The sequence below is a fragment of the Schistocerca nitens genome, chromosome 6, assembly GCF_023898315.1.
Source record: "Schistocerca nitens isolate TAMUIC-IGC-003100 chromosome 6, iqSchNite1.1, whole genome shotgun sequence".
NCBI classification, from domain to species: Eukaryota; Metazoa; Arthropoda; class Insecta; order Orthoptera; family Acrididae; genus Schistocerca; species Schistocerca nitens.
This window is the reverse complement of record NC_064619.1, coordinates 315,696,759-315,720,040: the sequence shown is the minus strand read 5'-3', so window position 1 is coordinate 315,720,040 and position 23,282 is coordinate 315,696,759. Positions and strand designations below refer to the sequence as shown.

The 23,282-nt window shown below is 42.7% G+C and overlaps 1 protein-coding gene across 1 annotated transcript in view; it reads right to left on the bottom strand.

Moving 5' to 3' along the window:
* The window catches only part of LOC126262537 (integrin alpha-PS4-like), a 200,876-nt gene extending 187,123 nt beyond the window's left edge, over window positions 1-13,753 (bottom strand). The window contains exon 1 of the mRNA XM_049959216.1: window positions 13,570-13,753. Within this exon, the coding sequence (XP_049815173.1) occupies window positions 13,570-13,733 (164 nt within the window). The 5' untranslated portion in view covers window positions 13,734-13,753. The remainder of the gene's footprint in view (window positions 1-13,569) is intronic.
* Between the last annotated feature and the right edge of the window lie 9,529 nt (window positions 13,754-23,282).

Here is a 23,282-nt window from a genome sequence, read left to right as displayed (position 1 = left end):
AACAACAGTTCTCTGTTTTTTTTCTCGAGTATTATTAACACAACTGATTCCTCAGCGTGGAAGGGGAGACTTTTATCTCATTTGTGTATTTGAATACTCGACTCTCTACAACTATATCACCTATCCCTTCGATATCAGGGAAACTTACGTGATATAATCCGATGCTCGGAACTTTGGTAACTCGAGAGTCTGCCCACTGCGGTCAGCAACCCACGGTCTGTTTCAGTTGGAGACAGACTTCACGATCCTGTTCATATACATTGCAAGTATCTTATCCTGTTCATTCCTCCAAGCGTTTTCTGGCTGCCTCTGCCAGCGAGTATATCTAGAGCAGGGGTTTCGAAACTTTTCCTGTGACGGAATAGTTTGAGGATTTTGTGAGAATCATAACAAATAGCATAAAAATAATAATGAAATTTTTAAAACATCTGTTAAACTGGGATGTCAAACTGGGAGACTCTTTTCGTGTTATTCGAGAAGAGCGTGTGACTTACTGACGCTGTATTATACGATATTCTGTTCTGAATTCCCAGAATTATTCGTAACAACACATACATTATACACAGATATTTATCACACTCATTCACTTGACACAGGGACACATTTGTCTAAGGAAATAAGAGAAAGCCTGCCTTGGTATTTAATTTTGTCCCAATGACACCCGTGAAAATGGGTCAGAAGGTTCGGATCGAGCTAATCATGAGTCAAACATCTATATTCTTCTTCATTGTTGAGGTCACTGTAAACTAGCAACTCCTCCAAATAGTGTGATCCGTTAGGCCCGCAGCCTTGATTGTCCACTAATTTCCTCGCAGTTGGCTTCTAACAGTACGTTTGGCGAACAGCTTGTTTCCAGAGATATCTGCCAGTCGTTAAGCAACTCCTTCAGTACACCACCACATCGTACATTCGTTGATAGTTCGTTTTGCATAACCTTCAATTGCGCTTTGATTCTTACGAGCGCTTCCTGCGCTTCAAGTGCGTGTTTCTCCATACACTAAAAGTCTTTTTGTTGGTTCAGTTTTCTCGACTGTTGTGACACAGTTTCTCCAGTGGTCTACAGAAAAACAGAAGGAATCTTTGCTTTACAAAACAGCGCACTACATGTATCGAAGGCACCAAACTACGTTTGACTCTGTCGGTGTTGCGAGTACCTTCAGAAATAATCCGCTTATGCATTACTGTTCACGAACTGTTTGGAACACGGGTAAAGACCTACGTATGGAAGCGCTTCCCAAGTTCCTTTGCCCGCCATCGTACAGTCAAGCAATAAACGAGATACGACAATCCAACAAAAAGGTCAACATTTTTACATTGTGCAATCCTGCGTATTCTGTTTAGTTTAATCATTAAGCATTAAAATCACGTGATCGGCGAGATGATTCTTATAAACTCACTTCGGCTCTCATTTCACTAAGTTTTATCCTTTGTGGATTCTGTATTGTCTTCAGTTTTAGCCTTGTTGCGTACTGCAGCGGAAACAGATGACGCGTTTATTCTTTGACGTGTTTATGCTTTGATATTGTGAGAATCGGACATCGAGCAGAAACTACTTTCAAAACATTAACAATCGTTAACACATAAACACTTTATTTGCTCATGTGATTTCAAGTTACATATAAACGAAAATACATTTTGTTGCTGGATTAACATTTTCGTCGGTTCCTTCCTAATGCTTTAAACGAGCACTCGGTATCAGGATTTTAGAGTGCTCTTAACTTCGCGGCTGGCCTTCACCTTTCGCTGAACACGTTTGCTGTGTAGCCTCACGGCCGCACGGCTTCCCCTTCGGGTCGTACAGCGTTGCACAGTAAATGACGCCTAGAACTGAGAAGTACAAGTCGTACATGACAGATAGACTATTACTAAGTTACGTATAGGTAATACTTCACTCCTGATCTTTTCCTGGGAAGTTACAACTGAAACTGTAATTATGGTAATAATAGGTCCTGTTTGCATATCAAGAAATTCTTTGAACAGAGAAAATGTAGATGCAAAGTAAAAGAAGGTAAAATGGATGTCGTACCCGAAGCATTAAAAACCGACCTGACTTCGGTAGTTCATCATAATCGAGTCTCGATTCACGTTTCGATGGAACGTTAGAAGCTGCTGCTGCAGATGATTCCTTCAATTTTTGTTAGTATTGTATGTGAAACACGAGGGCACTAGAGACACAAGAGCAGCTCAATGAGGCAAAAATGGTCCGGAGTATGACGGGAAGTCAAGCGTCGTGATTTAAAAGAAACGTCTCAGAATTTGCCTGGAGGGAGTAACGAAATCACGGAAACCACCCGGAGTGGCTGACCAGGGGTTTACTTCTGTGTCGAGCTAGTCTGTTATCTCAACTGCGCCGCTTCCTTCAATCTTAAGTTATTATTCAGTTTAACTTGGAGGCAAGTTTTATTTAAGCTTCTTCTCAGTCTACTACGAGACTTTTTTTACAGTAGTCTGCATGTGACCTTCTGCTAATTGAATCAAACAAGGATACACTCCACCCAGGTCTGCAAAACTGAGCGCCTGCCATTCTTGAGTGTTCTTGTAGGAATCCGCGTAGCCCTGCAAGAAACTTAAATTCACCGGCACAAAGAAGGTGTTATATTCTTGATGGCAGAAATTGACTTCGTACAAGTTCTTTGACTCATTTGTTCATCTCCTTTTTAGTTTCTTTTACTTTCAAATACCCTTCTTCGAACAATTAACAGCACTGTCCAAGGGAAACTATACGTTTTGAGCACAACACTGATTCAACACCGTAATCGTTAAAATGCGCACTTCCTCGACACCAAATCAGTCAACATGGCGCAGACGGCAGGAAATTTAAATGCTAATCTGTTCATTTGCAGTCAATTTACACATTATCTTTTTCTTTATGAAAAATTTCGACGGTTGTCCTTGCATTCACTACACCAAAGGCACATGATTTTTCTGATTTGTGAAAGTTGCGTCCTTGACTGTCAGTTAAACTGTTAAAACAATAACAAAACTCCGCAAAGTTTAGCTGATAAGCTCCCCACGTTAACATACGGTGGAATGGATGGATGTTAGATTTCAGTTGTATTTTATTAATTTATTGGTCTTCCTGCTGGCTGGATTCTGTGACCCATTTCTTCCTGTTTTCTTAGTAATCTTCTCATCTCTAAATACTAATTATAACCTTCACCCTCAACAATGTTTTATATTTTATAATCCCTGTTTACCTTATGGTTTTTCTCTCTACTGATCTAGTTAACTATTCGTATATGGCCCACTGACACGCCTGTTCTTCTGTTAGGGGTCTTTTATTTCCTCACCTATTATTCTAGTCCTCCACCGTTCCGTTCTTTATCTTTCAAAGTTTTAAAATTATTATAGAATACCATATTTCATGTGCTTCGGTTTCCATGTAATCAACAACACCCTTCCACACAGTACTGTGTTCCAGAAGACCCCTTCAGTGATATCTTTCCAATGTCAATACGTCACGAAACAAGGCGGAGTGGAAGGGGTAGGGCGTCAACTGTGTGGAGAGGGTAGACCAGTGTTTCGAGGACCACGGGATTGGTGCCTGGCGCCTTCCGGCGCATTCACCTTGGGTAATATGGCGCAATGTGCACTAATAGTAAGAGGGAGACTTTATTCCGGCAGTCACGTTGAGAGAAAGGCAAATTTGGCAGTTCTGTCGCCTCGTTTTCTCTATGGTTTATCAGCAGTAGCAGACATCTCGACCTATAACCAATTTACACCACTATTGGAAACGAAACATGGTAATGAGCCTCTGGACCTGCAGATATGTGTCATCGATCGTGGCTGGAAATCTTTCCACTGCGAGCCACGAATTGTTACGAAAAACCAACTTTGGTCCTTCACGATCCTTTACCAAATGAACACTTTTTAGATAATTCCAGTGCGTCAACATTTAGAGCAGAGTCCCACGCAAGAGCTCACTTCTCAATACAAGGTCACCCAGTTACATTTGGAGAGGATACTAACAGTAATGTGTTATCTGATCAGAAGATTCGCATGCCTGCTTGTGTGTAAGTGGTACGAGACGGCATTATGACGGTAGACTTTCTGGAAGATTGTATGAGAGGGATGATCCCAGCCAAGAGACATTCTGGTGTTCTGGTGAATGTGTGTGCCTACCACGAGCTGATGTAACATCAAAGTTCGGCTTCTACTTTCAGCTTAACGAGAAAAGTTTCGGTATTAGCTTTGTCTTCCAACATTATAAGCGGGTGTAGAGCTAAACCTATGACTGCTTGGGATGAGGATGGTTGAGGGGAAAAAAACTCACATATCAAAACTAGTCTATAAAAACCCAAATTTTAACCCCTGAAATCGTGCGTCAGAATTCATGGACGATATCCACACAATTTGGATGTCTAACATGTCCTGCTGCGGCAGATGAGGTTGGATGTTGACGTGTTTTGGTGCCAGAACTGTCTAGGTCGTGGCCCAGTGAAACACAGTTCTGTTACCATGGTCTGGAGGTGTTAGACCACTGGTTCCCAACCTTTCTGAGACCAATACCCCTGAGCAAAATCAGATGCTACGCACGTCCCCACCCCCGTACCGTACCAACGCTGCACCAAAGTTTAAGTAAACTTTAGAATAAGAACGAATTTTTTTCAATACTTTTATTTTTTAAATGACGAAAGAATAACGATATTTACTTTTTGTATGTGTCTTATTAAACCAAGAACTAACGAGTCAATGCGACACTTGGTTAAAGCTTATTTTTAACCTTTTTTAAATATTTTGTGTGTTTTCAGTCACAGCACATCGGAAGCCATGCACTAATTCCATTCAGTTCTCGCTTTTGTCTTCCTTGCCATCTTAGTCAAAAGTCTACTTCCATATCTATAAATCATGAATGCCACGTTTCTTTTTCATGTGCTGGTGTTCGAGTAGTGTGACTGTGTTAGAATTAATCAGTTCCCAGTACCTTGTGACAACTACAACTCCTCCCAGAAAGAGTGCTAACTATCCACAGTAAAGGTAGACACTTGTTACCTCTGCACCACTCGTCTCCGTAGCGACTGTTGCTTCACTCGTACCTTGCACCCACATTTAAAATCAATTAAATTAAAATGCATGCAGTAAATTACTTGACTGCTGGACGTCTTACATCTGAATTTGCAGAAACTGAAAGACTTCAGGTTGCTAACACTTTTTTTCTGCCACTGCCACTAACAATAATTACAACAACAATAATAATGTTAAAGCAGTATGGCAGGCATTATGTAGTTCTGGTTATGTTGGGCTGTCTGTTAGTTTGTTTATCTATTTCAACGTGAGTAATGATGCGATTTATGGGCTACTGTAGGAACTAACTGCAACTTGTAGGAGAAATTTTCATGAGTGTCTCACTTTTACTGTCACAGATGCACGGTGCAAACTACAAAGTATGTGGATAGGGAGTGGATATGTGAATATGTTATTCACACATTCGATCCAGTTGCTGTAACCTCCACCGAATCGTGTTATGCATTAATGATAAAATTTGAAAGAAAAGTAATTGTTGATATTATGTAATTGATATTAAAATCTTACAATGTATATGTTAATAATAATGATCTTTTAAAAATAGTTTCGTGACTGTGACACAATCCAACCCTTTTACTTTTACCCCTTAAAAAAATTCATTTTACCCTCCCAGGAGGTATTTACTCCCAGGTTGGGAACCACTGTGTTAAGTGATAGCAGGACGAAGGTGACCAGGATGTGCAGGCAGAAAGAGAGCATTTATCAAGTTGAAAGTTATATATGTAACACCAGTAAAATAAAACTAATAATTATAACAAGATAAGTACTTCAGTATTGGTTGTTGAAAGTCTATTTATCTCTTCAAAACATTTATCACTGGTTACTGTATTACCCCGACATGAATTGGAAAAAAGCTCAGTATTTATTTTTACGCAAGCTGTAAAACAGTTTCGCTGCGTGTTCCTGCTTGCATTATGTGGAAGAGCGATGTGAATTCTGTAACGAAGAACATGCTAAGAAATAATTCTTGCATAGCAGTTCTCCTTTTATAAGAAACCGTTTCATGCTAGGATATGCCAGTCACAAGAAAGGAATATTTGGATTTAATATCCCACCGTCGTCGAGATCTTTAGTGACGAAACATCTGCTCGTATACGACAAGGAAGAGGAATGAAATTAGCCTTGTTCTTTTCAAAGGAAGCACCCCATGATTCAGCTTAAACGATTCTGGGAAGTCGTGGGAAACTTAATTCTGGGTGACCGGAAGGAGATTTAAACATCGGTTCCCCTGAAAGTGAGTCCAGTACGGTGACCGGAGTGCCACGTCACGTGGTTCACGCCAGAAGCGTGTTTCGTTGCCTCCAATCACTTCCCAGCGAGGTCGATACAGACTCAGAATGTGGCCTCAGAATGGAAAACGAAAGACGAACAGCTGTGAGTGCCTCTTCCTGTAGATCGGAAGGAAGTTTCCCGTCTTGATAGTTGATTTACAGCATCTGTTTATTCCCTAGGAAGAAGTGACACCACAGTTTCGTGCGCTAGATCTCACGGTGGTAATATTTTCGCTATTTTTCGCGATGCGGCTTGATGACAGAATTACGTTCACTGAGATGTACCGTTCCTGGGGTCAGACTGAGGCATTCGTAAAATATTATTAGTTAAGAGATGGTATGTACTATGACCAACATCACGTCAACCTTACAAGGGGACCATCAGACCTGTTAATCACGGGTTTTGATGAGTCTTCAGTTTGTTCTAGAGGGAACAGTGCTGAGAACCTGGCTAGTGGCTTTTCATGCGACAAAATCGATCTTGAAGTTTCAAGCGTACCTACTACACTCGCAATGTTCATTATGCCCCGAACACAGGTTCAGGTCTAGCCTGTATCTTTTTTTTTTTTTTTTTTTCAATTTCATCGTGCAGAATGCCATTAAATAGCATAGGTCACGTCAAATTACTCAAAAGTAGTCACTTCAGACGTAGTAATTTCGTTAATAATGCAATCACTGCAGTGAACTTTTCTCAAATGTTTATTTCGTTTGTTACAGAATAGATTACTGAAACGTCTTACTAGTTATCGTTTTCATCGGTTGCCGTGCAAGAACAGAATTACGGATTGTATTTGTTGTAGACGCAATCGAAATACAAATTCGCAGAGCACCATGCGCATTTAATGAAAGCTGCTGCCTTGTAGGCGCACGGATTTTTCGGAAGCGGTGCCGGAAACCACAGTTCATTTAAAACAAAGAAAAACTTTGTTTCTTTTTCGATCAAATTCGATACTTGATCATTCCTGTGAAAGCAGGTGCGCCAAAGTGCTGCGCAATTAAAATGTATTTTTATGGACTCTGCCTTGGAAGGGATTTCTCTATTAGTCTTTAGCAAGTCGGAAGCATTATGAATTTTTTTCGTGAAAATTTTGGTTTACCCTTAAAAGTAAATATCACAGGGTTGGCAGTTTCGTGTCACCGGCGCGGTATCCTTGAATTTTTTCCGTTCAGCTACGCTCGCTTGGTCGAAACATGACAAACATCACGGGCATATAAGGTACTCACCAAACTTCAACATCGATTTTCTCGGATACAGGAAGCATTCGCATGTAAAGCCGCTAGCCAAATACTCAGGACAGGTTGCTCTTTAACGCACCGAAGACTCATCAAAATCCGCGATTAACAGGCCTGACGATCCCCTTGTTAGTCACAGAAATAAGTCTTAATTAAGTTTATTTAATTATTAAACTTCATGAAAGTGCTGCGAAACAAGTTTCACCACATGACAAACTTCAAACATCTTAACACTTTAAAAATTATTGGAGTCATGTGGGATACTTTGTCTTGTTAGGAATATGCTTCCGCAGTCTAGTAGGAAAGTTACCCACACCGTTAGTTATCCGCCTACGGGAACTACAAGCTTTGTCAATACACAGGTGAGCATGCCGGACCTTATATTCTACGTGTGTCGCCTAGCGGTTCCCCGTCTGTATAACTGATGCCCCCTATTAACGTAAGTGTGATGGAACTCGATGTTGAGGGAGGCAGTTCGAGTTCTGGCGGTGGAAGCAATTGTCATTACCAGTATTGTGTCGTTGAAGGCAGGAGAGGTGGTAGCATACAGTTCCTAATCACCAAATCAACAATACACTAATGGGAACTGTCGACGTCCACTGTGTTGCCACTTCCGCTGCGCAAGGCGTTATTCCTTCAGTTCTCAAGCAGGAAATATTTCGTAATGCTAAAATTTAGCCTATTAAAAAAACGTAGCTCCGATCCACATTAAAATTATGAGCAGACTCTTTGACGTGCGAGAAGACATTACGGGTGTCTGTACCATACGTGAAGAACAGAATTTTATCGTGCTTTTTTATATTGGTTATAGACTTTAAACGTCATACTTGTTACGAATTAAAAAAAGATAAGAAAAGGAATTTGTAAATCTCTCTCTCTCTCTCTCTCTCTCTCTCACACACACACACACACACACACACACACAGACAATGGGATACGAAACTTTGTAAAGGTCCTTTGTCGGGTAGTTATCTTGGTAATCAACAAAAAGGTAGTTTTCGACATGATAGTTTAGAACTGTTTCCCTGAGGGGAAAACTATATCTGTTTCAAGTTTAATCCTTTTCTAAGTAAAATTATGAATATGTTCTTGACATGTCAAAGAGATTCTTCTATCGCTGCGGTGGCTGTCTGCCGATAGTACATGTTGCGACAAATTAATCTACAGCACATCGTCGATAATGGACGCGAAAGAGAGAATCATATGACTAAAGACTCAAAGATGTAAATGAGACGTACTGTGTTATTCCTTTGCAGTGTATAAGATGATTCACCTCCCTGTGAAAATACGCGGAGGTGGCAACCAACGCCAAACCCGGCAAAGATCCGAGACTTGCGAACAATTACAGGCAAATAATCCTTCTGACTTCAATTTCGAAAGTTTTTGAAAAGTAAGTACGCCAAATGGCTACGCACACTGCCGCGCTGGATTAGCCGAGCGGTGTTAGGCGCTGCAGTCATGAACTGTGCGGCTGGTCCCGGCGGAGGTTCGAGTCCTCCCTCGGGCATGGGTGTGTGTGTTTGTCCTTAGGATAATTTAGCTTTAGCTTTAGTTAAGTCCCATAAGATTTCACGCACATTTGAACATTTTGTTACGCAGACTTGACAGGAAAGAGCGCCTCTTACCGGATGAGCACTGCGGTTTTCGCAGGGGGCACTCCACCCAACAACTACTTAGACTAGATGAGCAGGCATTAGGAGCGCTGGACCGTCGAGAGTATCTTGGGGCGATTCCATGAAACGTGTCGTGGCTTTTGACAGCGTGTGGCATGACGGTCTCCTGTTCAAGCTTCCTGATTTGAGAGTACCGGTGTCACACGTGCCCTTGGCTCAAGTCATACCTTAGTGACAGAACATTTCACGACAGAGGCAACGAAGGCATCTCGACTTCTCGACAAATCAACGTTTAGTGCCACAGGGGGCTCGTACTCGCCGCTGTTGTATACTCTATTCACCACTGTTACCCTAAGAACACTGAGGGTCGAACTGGCGTTATGCGCCGACTACATTGCACTATTCAGGCGCAGTATAAAGGCACACATCGTGCGACGTCCTTTGCAACAGGACTCCGAGTGGAGGCTGAAGATGAGCGCGGTGAAGAGCCAGGCTCTGATTATCACTCCGAGAAACTTATTTTGAACTTAACTCCATTCCGCATTGTGGGAGGCTCCATCCCATGGTCGCGAACAGGAAAATACGAGGGCAGTTCAATAAGTAATGCAACACTTTTTTTTTCTCGGCCAATTTTGGTTGATGAAACCGGAAATTTCTTGTGGAATATTTTCAAACATTCCCGCTTCGTCTCGTATAGTTTCATTGACTTCCGACAGGTGTCAGCGCTGTACGGAGCTGTTAAAATGGCGTCTGTAACGGATGTGCGTTGCAAACAATGGGCAGTGATCGAGTTTCTTTTGGCGAAAAACCAGGGCATCTCAGATATTCATAGGCGCTTGCAGAATGTCTACGGTGATCTGGCAGTGGACAAAAGCACGGCGAGTCGTTGGGCAAAGCGTGTGTCATCATCGCCGCGTGGTCAAGCAAGACTGTCTGATCTCCCGCGTGCGGGCCGGCCGTGCACAGCTGTGACTCCTGCAATGGCGGAGCGTGCGAACACACTGGTTCGAGATGATCGACGGATCACCATCAAACAACTCAGTGCTCAACTTGACATCTCTGTTGGTAGTGCTGTCACAATTGTTCACCAGTTGGGATATTCAAAGGTTTGTTCCCGCTGGGTCGCTCGTTGTCTAACCGAACACCATAAAGAGCAAAGGAGAACCATGTGTGCGGAATTGCTTGCTCGTCATGTGGCTGAGGGTGACAATTTCTTGTCAAAGATTGTTACAGGCGATGAAACATGGGTTCATCACTTCGAACCTGAAACAAAACGGCAATCAATGGAGTGGCGCCACACCCACTCCCCTACCAAGAAAAAGTTTAAAGCCATACCCTCAGCCGGTAAAGTCATGGTTACAGTCTTCTGGGACGCTGAAGGGGTTATTCTGTTCGATGTCCTTCCCCATGGTCAAACGATCAACTCTGAAGTGTATTGTGCTACTCTTCAGAAATTGAAGAAACGACTTCAGCGTGTTTGTAGGCACAAAAATCAGAACGAACTTCTCCTTCTTCATGACAACGCAAGCCCTCACACAAGTCTTCGCACCCGAGAGGAGCTCACAAAACTTCAGTGGACTGTTCTTCCTCATGTACCCTACAGCCCCGATCTCGCACCGTCGGATTTCCATATGTTTGGCCCAATGAAGGACGCAATCCGTGGGACGCACTACGCGGATGATGAAAAAGTTATTGATGCAGTACGACGTTGGCTCCGACATCGACCAGTGGAATGGTACCGTGCAGGCATACAGGCCCTCATTTCAAGGTGGCGTAAGGCCGTAGCATTGAATGGAGACTACGTTTAAAAATAGTGTTGTGTAGCTAAAAGATTGGGGAATAACCTGGTGTATTTCAATGCTGAATAAAACAACCCCTGTTTCAGAAAAAAATGTGTTGCATTACTTATTGAACTGCCCTCTTACCTAGGCGTGACCCTTGACAGGGACCTGACTTGGGCACCACAAGGCCACGGGGTCTGGGGAAAGGCGTTGGGACGAATGAAGACGCTTTACCGGTTCCTAAACGCAGCCCAACGTTACCCGAAAATTGTGGAGTTACACTATAGCTGGTTCTCATAAGGCCAATATTGGAGAACGCCGCGGTAGTGCGCGGCAATGCTGCTAGAACGCACATTAACTCACTACGGAAGGTACTAAACAGAGTGTTAGGCGTTGCTCTTCATCTGCCAAGGCGTTACCCGAGCGATATAGAGGTTCACAACCAAGCAGGGGTCCAGTTATTAGGAGACAAATTCTCACAGAGCGCTCGTCAATCTTACACAATGGCACAGCAGTCCGAGATCAGGTTTATCGCCAAATGCGATGGCGACCGTCCACAAGCTGCCTGGAACCGCTGCGTGTGCAGTAAGCAACATGTAGCAAGAGACTTTTACGTTAAAACGGGATCACAATATGAGCAGAGATACGAAAACGAAAGGATAAAATATTGCCGAATTAGCGAATTAAGTAGGCAAGGCATCAAGAATGCTAAGGCTACGAAAAAAACAAGATCCAATTATCTTCTGATGTCAATGGCGTGTCGTGGTCCTTGGTGCGACTCGACAGGTAGCCCCTCGTAAACGTAACGTTATGTCAAATAAAATTTCCAGCCCTGAGACGACACAAAAGCAAACACGATGTTTAATAAAGATACAGCACACACCACAATACACATCCGTTAATATTCAGCACCCTATGTGTAGAGAGAAGAAGCTGGGCGGCTAATGACGAGTCATCATCGAAGAAAATCTCACAGCTCCGATAAGCATTGAAGGCGGTCACTAGAGAGCTGGTTACTGCCGTAAAAGATGTTACGACAACTACACTAGGTGCAGAAAGCGTCAAGATGACATACGTGCGGCAAATTAAGGTGGCAACGGCAGCAAATCCGGTCAGCGCTTTCGGAGGTTCTTCCCCAGATCCTCCAACAAAGAACCCCGTCCTCCACAAACAAAGGGTGCCAATGCAATGCCAGAAAACAACTGATCGCCATCTCCTTCAAAGATGGAGCAAGAGAGCGAGAGAAAAAAATGGTTCAAATGGTTCTGAGCACTATGGGACTTAACATCTGTGGTCATCAGTCCCCTAGAACTTAAAACTACTTAAACCTAACTAACCTAAGGACATCACACACATCCATGCCCGAGGCAGGATTCGAACCTGCGACCGTAGCAGAGAGCGAGAGAGAGAGAGAGAGAGAGAGAAAGAAAACTGACGCGCCCGTACCATGGGCTCCGATGGCAAAATGCCTAGGCATTGATCGGCAGCTGACATGGAAACATGACGTCCGGGAGAAAAAAAAAACTGCCATTCTAGGTGACCTGTACCCAATGATTAACGAACGACCTGCACTCCCTGAAGAATGAGAACAATTGCTCTTTAGAACGTCAGTACGATCTGCCATGAACTACGCTTGCCTGCATGGGAAACCGCAGCCAAGACGCCTAAAGAAAAAGTTCAACGGATCCAGAATAAAGCGCTACGGCGCATCTATCACCTTTCCAAAAATTTTCCAGCCCGCTACCTCCATGCAGGGGAAAGACAAGTGCTTCCAACGATCCGTCATTCGCCAAATTCTCTCCTCCGACGTCGAGGCCAGCATAATGAAGACACCGACCACTTTGAGCGGCCCATGGCCCTGCTGGACATTCAGTTGAGCCGCAATAGATTAGCTAGTAGCAAGTAAAAATTGGTGCCCGGGAAAACAACAGTAGTTCAGAGAATGCAACAAAAAAAAGTTCAAATGTGTGTGAAATCTTATGGGACTTAACTGCTAATGTTATCAGTCCCTCAGCTTACACATTACTTAATCTAAATTATCCTAAGGACACACACACCCATGCCCGACGGAGGACTCGAACCGCCACCGGCACCAGCCGCACAGTCCATGACTGCAGTGCCCGAGACCGCTCGGCTAATCCCGCGCGGCAGAATGCAACAATCACCCTATTTAGCAGGCAATAAGTTCGCGTAAAATATTGCACTCTATGGGCAAATAGGTTGAACGAATTCAGAAGGCCGGCCGGAGTGGCCGAGCGGTTAAAGGCGCTACAGTCTGGAACCGCACGACCGCTACGGTCGCAGGTTCGAATCCTGCCTCGGGCATGGATGTGTGTGATGTCCTTAGGTTAGGTAGGTTTAAGTAGTTCTAAGTTCTAGGGGACATGACCTCAGCAGTTGAGTCCCATAGTGCTCAGAGCCATTTGAACCATTTTTTTTGAATTCAGAAGAAGTCTACAGTTTCAAGTAGCACCTGATCAAGGCGACGAGTCACGCCACCGATATAGGAAGACGACAGTGTCTGACAGTACACCCGTCAACTTAAGAATGTCACACTAACAAACTGATTACTTAGTACTGTGTATGACGGCGCCACATTGCGAGTCATACATCTTCAGAAGCGGCACAGGTTTTGGCGGCACTCACCAAGGCCCCCTGTCGTCCCTCCGCAGCGCCACACTGTATCCAAAGTAGCTGCCGTCCTGGCCCTGGGGGTCTTGCAGCACCGTGGCAGCGTCGGGGCTGTCCGCCAGGTTGAAGGCGCCGGCAGCTGTGAGCGCCGCCAGCAGCAGCAGCGTCCGCGCCGCCATCCGAGTCCGTAGAGCGCGCGTGGCCATCGCCGACTGACTGACGAGCCACCGCTGGCGTCCAGAGGCGCTGGTGGGGGCGGCGGTGGTGGTGGCTGCCAAAGAACCGGCGCAGGGTTCCTCGCAGCTGCTTGAGTCACGCAGCCGGCAGGCAATCCCTGCGAACGTGACACGCCCAGGCGCGTGACGTTTCACTTGTGCCGTCCGCGGAAACGATCGACTCGGCGAAGAGCGGAAGTCAGGTTGTCATTGCACCACGGTGACTCACCTAGCGGACCTTTTGATGTTCTTTTTTTAAACTCCTCTCTTCAGTCTTTATTATTATACATGATAAGCCACTACCTCATATAATTAGTGGTTCGTATTAGTGTTACAATAATTGATTGTTACAATTGGTTTACAATCTACAAGCAGTATGTTAATAACTGCTCTGCTACGGGCAAGTTACGTTGTTAGTTTTAACTACTACGACTATGCATTAAAGGATTCTACGCTAATCAACTACACTACCTCCAGCATTAAAGGTTGTACTAGTTTGATATAAACCTATTATGAGATGGCCATGCCCACCGAGTTAATCCCAGTCGGCGTGCCCCTGGCATTGGACTGCCCCAAAAACCTTAAATTATAAAATGGCTCTGAGCACTATGGGTCTTAACATCTGAGGTCATCAGTCCCCTAGAACTTAGAACTACTTAAATCTAACTAACCTGACATCACACACATCCATGCCGGAGGCAGGATTCGAACCTGCGACCGTAGCGGTCGCGCGGTTCCAGACTGTAGCGCCAAAAACCGCTCGGCCACCCCGGCCGGCTATGAAGATTAGGACAACACAACACCCTGTCCCAGAGCGGAGAAAATCTCTGACCTAGCTGGGAATCGAACCCGGGCCCTTTGGATTGACATTCTGTCGCGCTGACCACTCAGCTACCGGGAGCGGACCTTAAATTATAGCCGCAGTCCATAGTCCGATACCTATGGGTCAATTGTGTACGTTCGTCAAGACATACAAAAATATACAGTGGCAGCAAGCTACCAGAGAACACCTAAATCATAATAACCAATCTAGCAAGAATTACAATCACAGCATTATACAAACCACCTAGTGACACGTAGCAAAATCCCCCATTACCTGACGTACCTCATCCTAGAATTTATATAGGGGACTTTAACAGTCACCATGAAATGTGGGGCTACAGAACAAATGATCCGAACGGAGAAGCTCTTGCAGCCTGGATCGAAAATCACCACCACCACCTCTCATACGATGCAAAGGACTTGAAATCTTTCACTCTGCCCGATGGCAGACTGATACAAATCCAGATCAACAACACAACGCAGTAACCCACACAAAGAAGGTATTATAAGGTTTCCCTTACTGTCAACACGTGACCAGGGCTCTTAGCCATCGGAATTCAGACTCCTCCAATCAGATCTGTCCAAAAACCAAGGTGGAATTCCAACAAAAGGAACTGGCCGTCTTATGCGAAGGAAGTTGATGGACATCTCCGCTGGATCCCAGCGACATTAGAAAACTACACGCTCTTTGTTGGTGTCATTATAAGAGCAGCAAAACGCAATATACCACGTGGTTCCAGGAAAGAATGTGTGCCCTGCTGGAACAAGGAGACGGAAGAGCTCTGCAAGAAAAACCCAAGCTAATGGTGACCCAGAGGCAGGCAACAAGGTATGCCAGTCTCTTTAGAGCAAAAGGAAAGAAAGATGGTTGACAACTACCAAAGAACTGGACTGTACCCACTCAAGCCGCAAAGCATCGTCCCTGCTCATACGATAAGGGGCAGCAACACCAAAAATCAGACAGAAACGACAGATCACCCCATCGCGGATTGCACAACATATCAAGTCACGAGCAGACAATGTTCCTCTGGAAAAATTTACAAGAAGAGATCAAAACAATAGATGGCACCCTCGACGGAAGTTCGCCCTTCAGCTCTCCTTTTACTGACAGCGAAGTTGAGAAAGCCATAAGATGCTTAAAGCTAAGGAAAGCAGCAGGTGTAGGTGGAATGTTCCCAGAATTTATCATCCACCTTGGCAAAAGTGGAAGGACATGACTATAGTGATTCTTTACAGATTGCTTGTGCAAGGGACAGGTACCGGCAGATTTTAAGATAGCAAAAACCCTGGCAATCCTCAAACCAGGAAAACCGAAAGACGATATCTCAAGCTATCGTCCAGTTTCCCTTCTCAGTGTCTGCTAAAAACTACTGGAACGGCTAATTTACAATAGGATCTACCAAACAGTGCCTTACTACCAAGGAGGCTTCAGGCAAAACTGCAGCTGCTGTGAGCAGGTATTGGCGCTCACTTCATATATCGAAGCTAGTTTCCAGAAAGGGCTGGAAACTTCAGTAGCATTTGTAGATCTAACTGCTGCTTACGACACTGTGTGGCTGGATGGACTAACGTTAAAACTAAATCGAACTGTTCCATGCTTAAGACTAACAACACTGCTGGCCAACATCCTGAAAAACCGATATTTCCGAGTGTGTCTTCATGACAAAACGACAGAACGGCCTACCACAAGGATCTGTCCTGGCCCCACTATTGTTCAACATGTACATAAGTGACATACCAGAAACTATATCTAAGAAGTTCTGCTATGCTGACGATACCGCCATTGCATTGCAAATGTGCTCACACAAGACCTTAGAGTACTTGGTGACTAATACACAAATTGGAGATTGTGCCATAACCCTACAAAAACTGAAGTGAAGTGACAGCTTTTCACCTCAACAACCGATTAGTAAACCAGCCACTAAATGTCACCTTCTTCATAAATCAGTTAAAAATAACTCTCATCCTAAGTAACTTGGAATCACACTGGACCGATCACTTACGTACAGTACTCACCTCACGCCACTAACGGAAAAGTTAAAGACCAGGAACAACATTATCTGGAAACTAGCTGGAACTTCCTGGGGTGCACAAGCTGACACTCTCCGTACAGCGGCCTTATCCCTCGTAGATCCTGTGGCTGAATATTGAGCACCTGTCTGGCACAGGAGTGTGCATGCCAGTAAGGTTGATGTTCATCTGAATGACACGACGAGAATTGTAACGGGCACCCTGATATCAACCCCACTACCTTGGCTGTCTGCTCCTAGTAGCATCACCACACCATATTTGAGACGATAAGAAGCAGCGACCCGCGAACGGGAAAAGATTAATACGTAAAGCTTTCCCAAATGCTATCCGCCCAGGAAATACTGCTCAATCCACCCTGCACGCGTCTCAAATCAAGAAAACCATTCTGGACAGCTGGAGAACCCGAACAATTCAAGATTGAAGATGTATGAAAGGAGACATGGTAAAGCGACACCAGCATACTTCGCTGTGGCCTCGAAGGCCCTACATGCATACCAGGCTTCTAACTACATAGAAAAACCTGGTGTGTGCTCAACAGAATCCGATGTGGACAGGGACACTGGCCGGTTTGGCCGAGCGGTTCTAGGCGCTTCAGTCTGGAACCGCTACGGTCGCAGGTTCGAATCCTGCCTCGGGCATGGATGTGTGTGATGTCCCTAGGTTACTTAGGTTTAAGTAGTTCTAAGTTCTAGGGGACTGATGACCTCAGAAGTTAAGTCCCATAGTGCTCAGAGCCATTTGAACCATTTTTTGAACATAGAAGAACTAAGTCCTTCACGTATAAATTGGGACTCTCAGACTCCACGACGTGCGACTGTGTAGCAGAGCAGACTGTTGAACACATTGTAGAGGAATGTCCCAATAGATGTTTTAGTGGTGGCTGGAACGACATAATCAACGCCTCGCCAACAGCACTGGATTGGATAGACTCTCTGGATATCAGTTTGTGATATAATTAGTGGCCGTAACTCTTGTACATTCCTTTTTTTATGTATAAATATTTCTTTTGTATTGTGTAAATATCGCTGTAAATTGCATGTGTATCACAAATAATAATAATAATAATAATAATAATAATAATAATAATAATAATAATAAAAGAATAGGCCTCCGGTATGTTCTGCCAGTCGTAAAAGGCGACGAAAAGAACAAACCACTAATAGGGCTAACCCCCCTTTTAGTGTGATTAGTTGGTTCAGGACAGAACTAAAGAAGCCTCGGACAAGCGCCGTCATGGTCGGGGACGACGCTTGAACCCTATGCCCGCCCACAATGGTAACGACACTGCTAGCCAACTGGAAAATGATTTAAATCCAAATAGAGGTGTTTTGCAGGATATGCTTCCTGCAACCACCCTAGAAGGAAAACAAAGACAGAGGATGAGATGGTCAGATGAAGTTAATCGACACCTCATGTTCTGTTATTACCAAGCAACAAACCTAGGAACCAACACAACTGGATACAGATCACAAGTATACACAACATTTATTACCAGATACCCAGAATTAAAATTTTTTACAGAACAACGACTAGCTGATCAGATCCGTGTAATAATCAAAATAACAGGATACCCCAGTCAGAATTAGAAAACATCAAACAACAAGTACAACAAATACTGGAACAAAATAATGTGCAATCAGAAGAAGAAGAAAATACAGTAATTGACTCAAACATCCCAGAGCAAACAAACAAAGAACAACACGCACCAATTAAACAATCAGAGGAAAACGAAATCTTAAGACAGCCACCAGAACAAGCACAAATAGAACACGAAGTGACACAGATGCTAGATATAGAAGAAAAATTTCAGCTAACATATATAGAATACAAAGACACAAATACAGACATTAGACCATTCTTGCATAAACCACCAAATAACCCACAAGTCGAAACAACAATAAAAACTATCAACACAATCATACACAACAAAATAAATGAAAACACAACTATGGAAGAGTTACAACTACTGGTTTATATAGGAGCACTCACTACACTAAATATACACACTAGACAGAGATCAGAACCAACCAACACACAGAAGAAACCCACAAAACCAGCATGGCAACACAGGCTACAGATCAGAATAGAAAAACTGAGAAAAGACATCGGACAGCTAACACAATTTATAAGAAATGAAATCTCGGAAAAAAAACGAAAAAGGTTAGGTAAAATCTCACAACAAGAAGCGACAGAGCAATTAGACGAAAAGAAGCAGAAATTACAAGCATTAGCCAAACGACTCAGAAGATACAAAAAAAGTGAAAATAGAAGGAAACAAAACCAAACATTCAACACAAACCAAAAGAAATTTTACCAGACAATAGATAACACACACATTAAAATAAACAATCCACCAAACATAACAGACATGGAACACTTTTGGAGCAACATATGGTCAAACCCGGTACAACATAACAGGCATGCACGATGGATACAAGCAGAAACAGACACATACAAGATGATACCACAAATGCCTGAAGTGATAATTTTGCAACATGAAGTCACCCAAGCAATTAATTCTACTCACAATTGGAAAGCCCCTGGAAATGATAAAATAGCAAATTTCTGGTTAAAGAAGTTCACCTCAACACATTCACATCTAACTAAATTATTTAACAGTTACATTGCAGAACCATACACATTCCCTGATACACTTACACATGGAATAACTTATCTGAAACCTAAAGATCAAGCAGACACAGCGAACCCAGCTAAATATCGCCCCATAACATGCCTACCAACAATATACAAAATATTAACTTCAATCATTAAACAGAAATTAATTACACATACAACACAGAACAAAATTATAAATGAAGAGCAAAAAGGCTGTTGCAAAGGAGCACGAGGATGTAAAGAGCAACTGATAATAGATGCAGAGGTGACATATCAAGCTAAAACTAAACAAAGGTCGCTCCACTACGCATACATTGATTACCAAAAAGCTTTTGATAGTGTACCCCACTCATGGTTACTACAAATATTGGAAATATACAAAATAGATCCTAAATTGATACAGTTCCTAAACATAGTAATGAAAAATTGGAAAACCACACTTAATATCCAAACAAATTCAAATAATATCACATCACAGCCAATACAGATTAAGCGTGGAATATACCAAGGAGACTCATTAAGTCCTTTCTGGTTCTGCCTTGCTCTGAACCCACTATCCAACATGCTAAATAATACAAATTATGGATACAATATTACTGGAACATACCCACACAAAATCACACATTTGCTATACATGGATGATCTAAAACTACTGGCAGCAACAAATCAACAACTCAACCAATTACTAAAGATAACAGAAGTATTCAGCAATGATATAAGTATGGCTTTTGGAACAGACAAATGTAAGAAAAATAGCATAGTCAAGGGAAAACACACTAAACAAGAAGATTACATATTGGATACCCACAGCGACTGCATAGAAGCGATGGAAAAAACAGATGCCTATAAATATCTAGGATACAGACAAAAAATAGGAATAGATAATACAAATATTAAAGAAGAACTAAAAGAAAAATATAGACAAAGACTAACAAAAATACTGAAAACAGAATTGACAGCAAGAAACAAGACAAAAGCTATAAATACTTATGCAATACCAATATTGACCTACTCATTTGGAGTAGTGAAATGGAGTAACACAGACCTAGAAGCACTCAATACACTTACACGATCACAATGCCACAAATATAGAATACATCACATACATTCAGCAACAGAAAGATTCACATTAAGCAGAAAGGAAGGAGGAAGGGGATTTATCGATATAAAAAACCTACATTATGGACAGGTAGACAATTTAAGAAAATTCTTTATAGAACGAGCAGAAACTAGCAAAATACACAAAGCAATCACTCATATAAATACATCGGCTACACCACTACAATTTCATAACCACCTCTACAACCCTTTAGACCACATAACATCAACAGATACGAAGAAAGTAAATTGGAAAAAGAAAACACTTCATGGCAAGCACCCGTATCATCTAACACAGCCACACATCGATCAAGACGCATCCAACACATGGCTAAGAAAAGGCAATATATACAGTGAGACAGAAGGATTCATGATTGCAATACAGGATCAAACAATAAACACCAGGTATTACAGCAAGCATATTATTAAAGATCCCAATACCACAACAGATAAATGCAGACTTTGTAAACAACAAATAGAAACAGTAGATCACATCACAAGCGGATGTACAATACTAGCAAATACAGAATACCCCAGAAGACATGACAATGTCGCAAAAATAATACATCAACAGCTTGCCTTTCAACATAAACTTTTAAAACAACAAGTTCCTACATACAAGTATGCACCACAAAATGTACTGGAGAATGATGAATACAAATTATACTGGAACAGAACCATTATAACAGATAAAACAACGCCACATAACAAACCTGACATCATACTCACCAATAAAAAGAAGAAATTAACACAACTAATCGAAATATCCATGCCCAATACAACAAATATACAAAAGAAAACAGGAGAAAAAATTGAAAAATACATCCAACTGGCTGAGGAAGTCAAAGACATGTGGCATCAGGATAAAGTTGATATCATACCAATTATACTATCAACTACAGGAGTCATACCACACAATATCCACCAGTACATCAATGCAATACAGCTACATCCAAACATATATATACAACTACAGAAATCCGTAATTATTGATACATGTTCAATTACCCGAAAGTTCCTAAATGCAATATAACACATACCGTACAGTTAATAGGAAGTGACGCTTGATCAAGGTCCGCGTCACTTTCCATTCTCAACCAGACTTAACGTCTGAGAAAGTAAAGAAATAATAATAATAAAATCACTGCAATCTTCAATCTATCTAATAGTACCCTACCACTAATTTCTACTGTACTAACCTATTCTACGTCAAGTTTGGTGCAATTGTCAAGTCACGTCTTTGGCACTCCCCTCCCCCTAGTCCAGAGCGTGATGGATCTCGATCGTAACGGCGGTCGGCCAGTTCACGCTCTGGGGGTACAGGTTGGTGTGACCAGGTGTACATCGCATGCTTTGCTAATTGTCGCGATTATCCCTCAAGTATTCCTGAAGAACCCTGTGTGATACCTCATTGGCCAGGTTATTTAAGATTTGAAATTTACCCTCTTGCTTCAATAAGTTGAAAGTGTCATGAGGGGGTAATTGCTGCCGTAACGCAGCTGCCAATTCATCGTGCCACATCGCAAACCGGCATAAATATGCCGAATATGGTCCATGGCTACATCTACATCTACGTGATAACTCTGCTATTCACAATAAAGTGCCTGTTAGAGGGTTCAATGAACCACCTTCAACCTGTCTCTCTACCGTTCTACTCTCGAACGACGCGAGGGATAAACGAGCACTTAAATTTTCCTCTGCGAGCCCTGATTTCTCTCATTTCTTTGTAGGTGGGTACCAACAGAATGTTTTCGCAAGTGGCTAGTGAGAAAGTGAAATAATCCCCTCGTTGGTTTGAACTACCTCAGAGTCAACCATTCCCTAACATCTGGCAGGAGTCGAAACGTTCATCCTCATTTCCTTTTGTTGTTTATCAGTTGACTAGTGAGTACAGGCAATAATGTCTAGGTATTGCAGTTACCGCTATTGCAACTCCACCCTTACATTTTCTTCTGCCGCGGATACGGAATATTGCAACTTATGTGGACAGTTACACAGTTTAGGAAACATTCTGTGAGTAACTGTTCCTACAAGGATAGAAAAACTGATGAAAATGTGCTGAGGCATGCTGGAATAATTAATTAGGCAATGAAGGAGGGGCAGATTGTATGCAGATGATGCTGTCGTTTCCCCTCTAGTAAACTCGTCAGAAAATGAACACGTATTATAAAATGATTTACACAAGAGATTGATATTGACCCTGAACAATAAACAGTGAGGTCCTCCACTCAGTACTAATAAAACTGCTGTATGTTGGTTACATGAAAAATCATACAAATTTAAAGATTGTCGGTTCAACTAAATGGCTAAGGACTGCAATTAAGAACAACTTAAACTGGAACCCTCTCACAGAAAGTGTTGTCGGGAAAGCGAACAGAAGACTGCGTTTTGTTGGTAGAATGCTCAGAAGATGCAACAAAGCTGCTAACGATACTGCCTACGCAACGCTTGTCCGTCCTCTTCCGGAGTAACGCTATGCTTTATGACGTCCGTACCAGGTAGGATAGATGAATGCCTTTGAAAAAGTTCGAAGAAGAGCATTACTGCGAAATAGAAGGGAGAGCGTCACCAAGCGAGTTGGGATGGCAGTCATTAAAGCAAAGGGGTTTCTCGTTGTGGCGAGATCTTTTCACTAAATTTCAATCAGCAACTTCCTCCTGCGAATGTGAAAATTGACTCCTACCTATACAGAAAGAAACAACCATCGTGATAAAATAAGAGAAATCATAGCTCACTCGGAAAGCTCTACATAAATACAAATCACCGATCACGGATCCTGGAGATCATTAGCCGACCATACAATGTTCGCCCATAGATGGCGATCTAGTGCACTCAAGGCCACCCAGTTGCTGAAGGTCTTTCTGCAGTTCATCCTCGCACCGCTTTCTTGGTCGTGCAGTTTGATGGGTTCCATCAGGTTTTTCAGTAGACACAACTTTCGCCCGA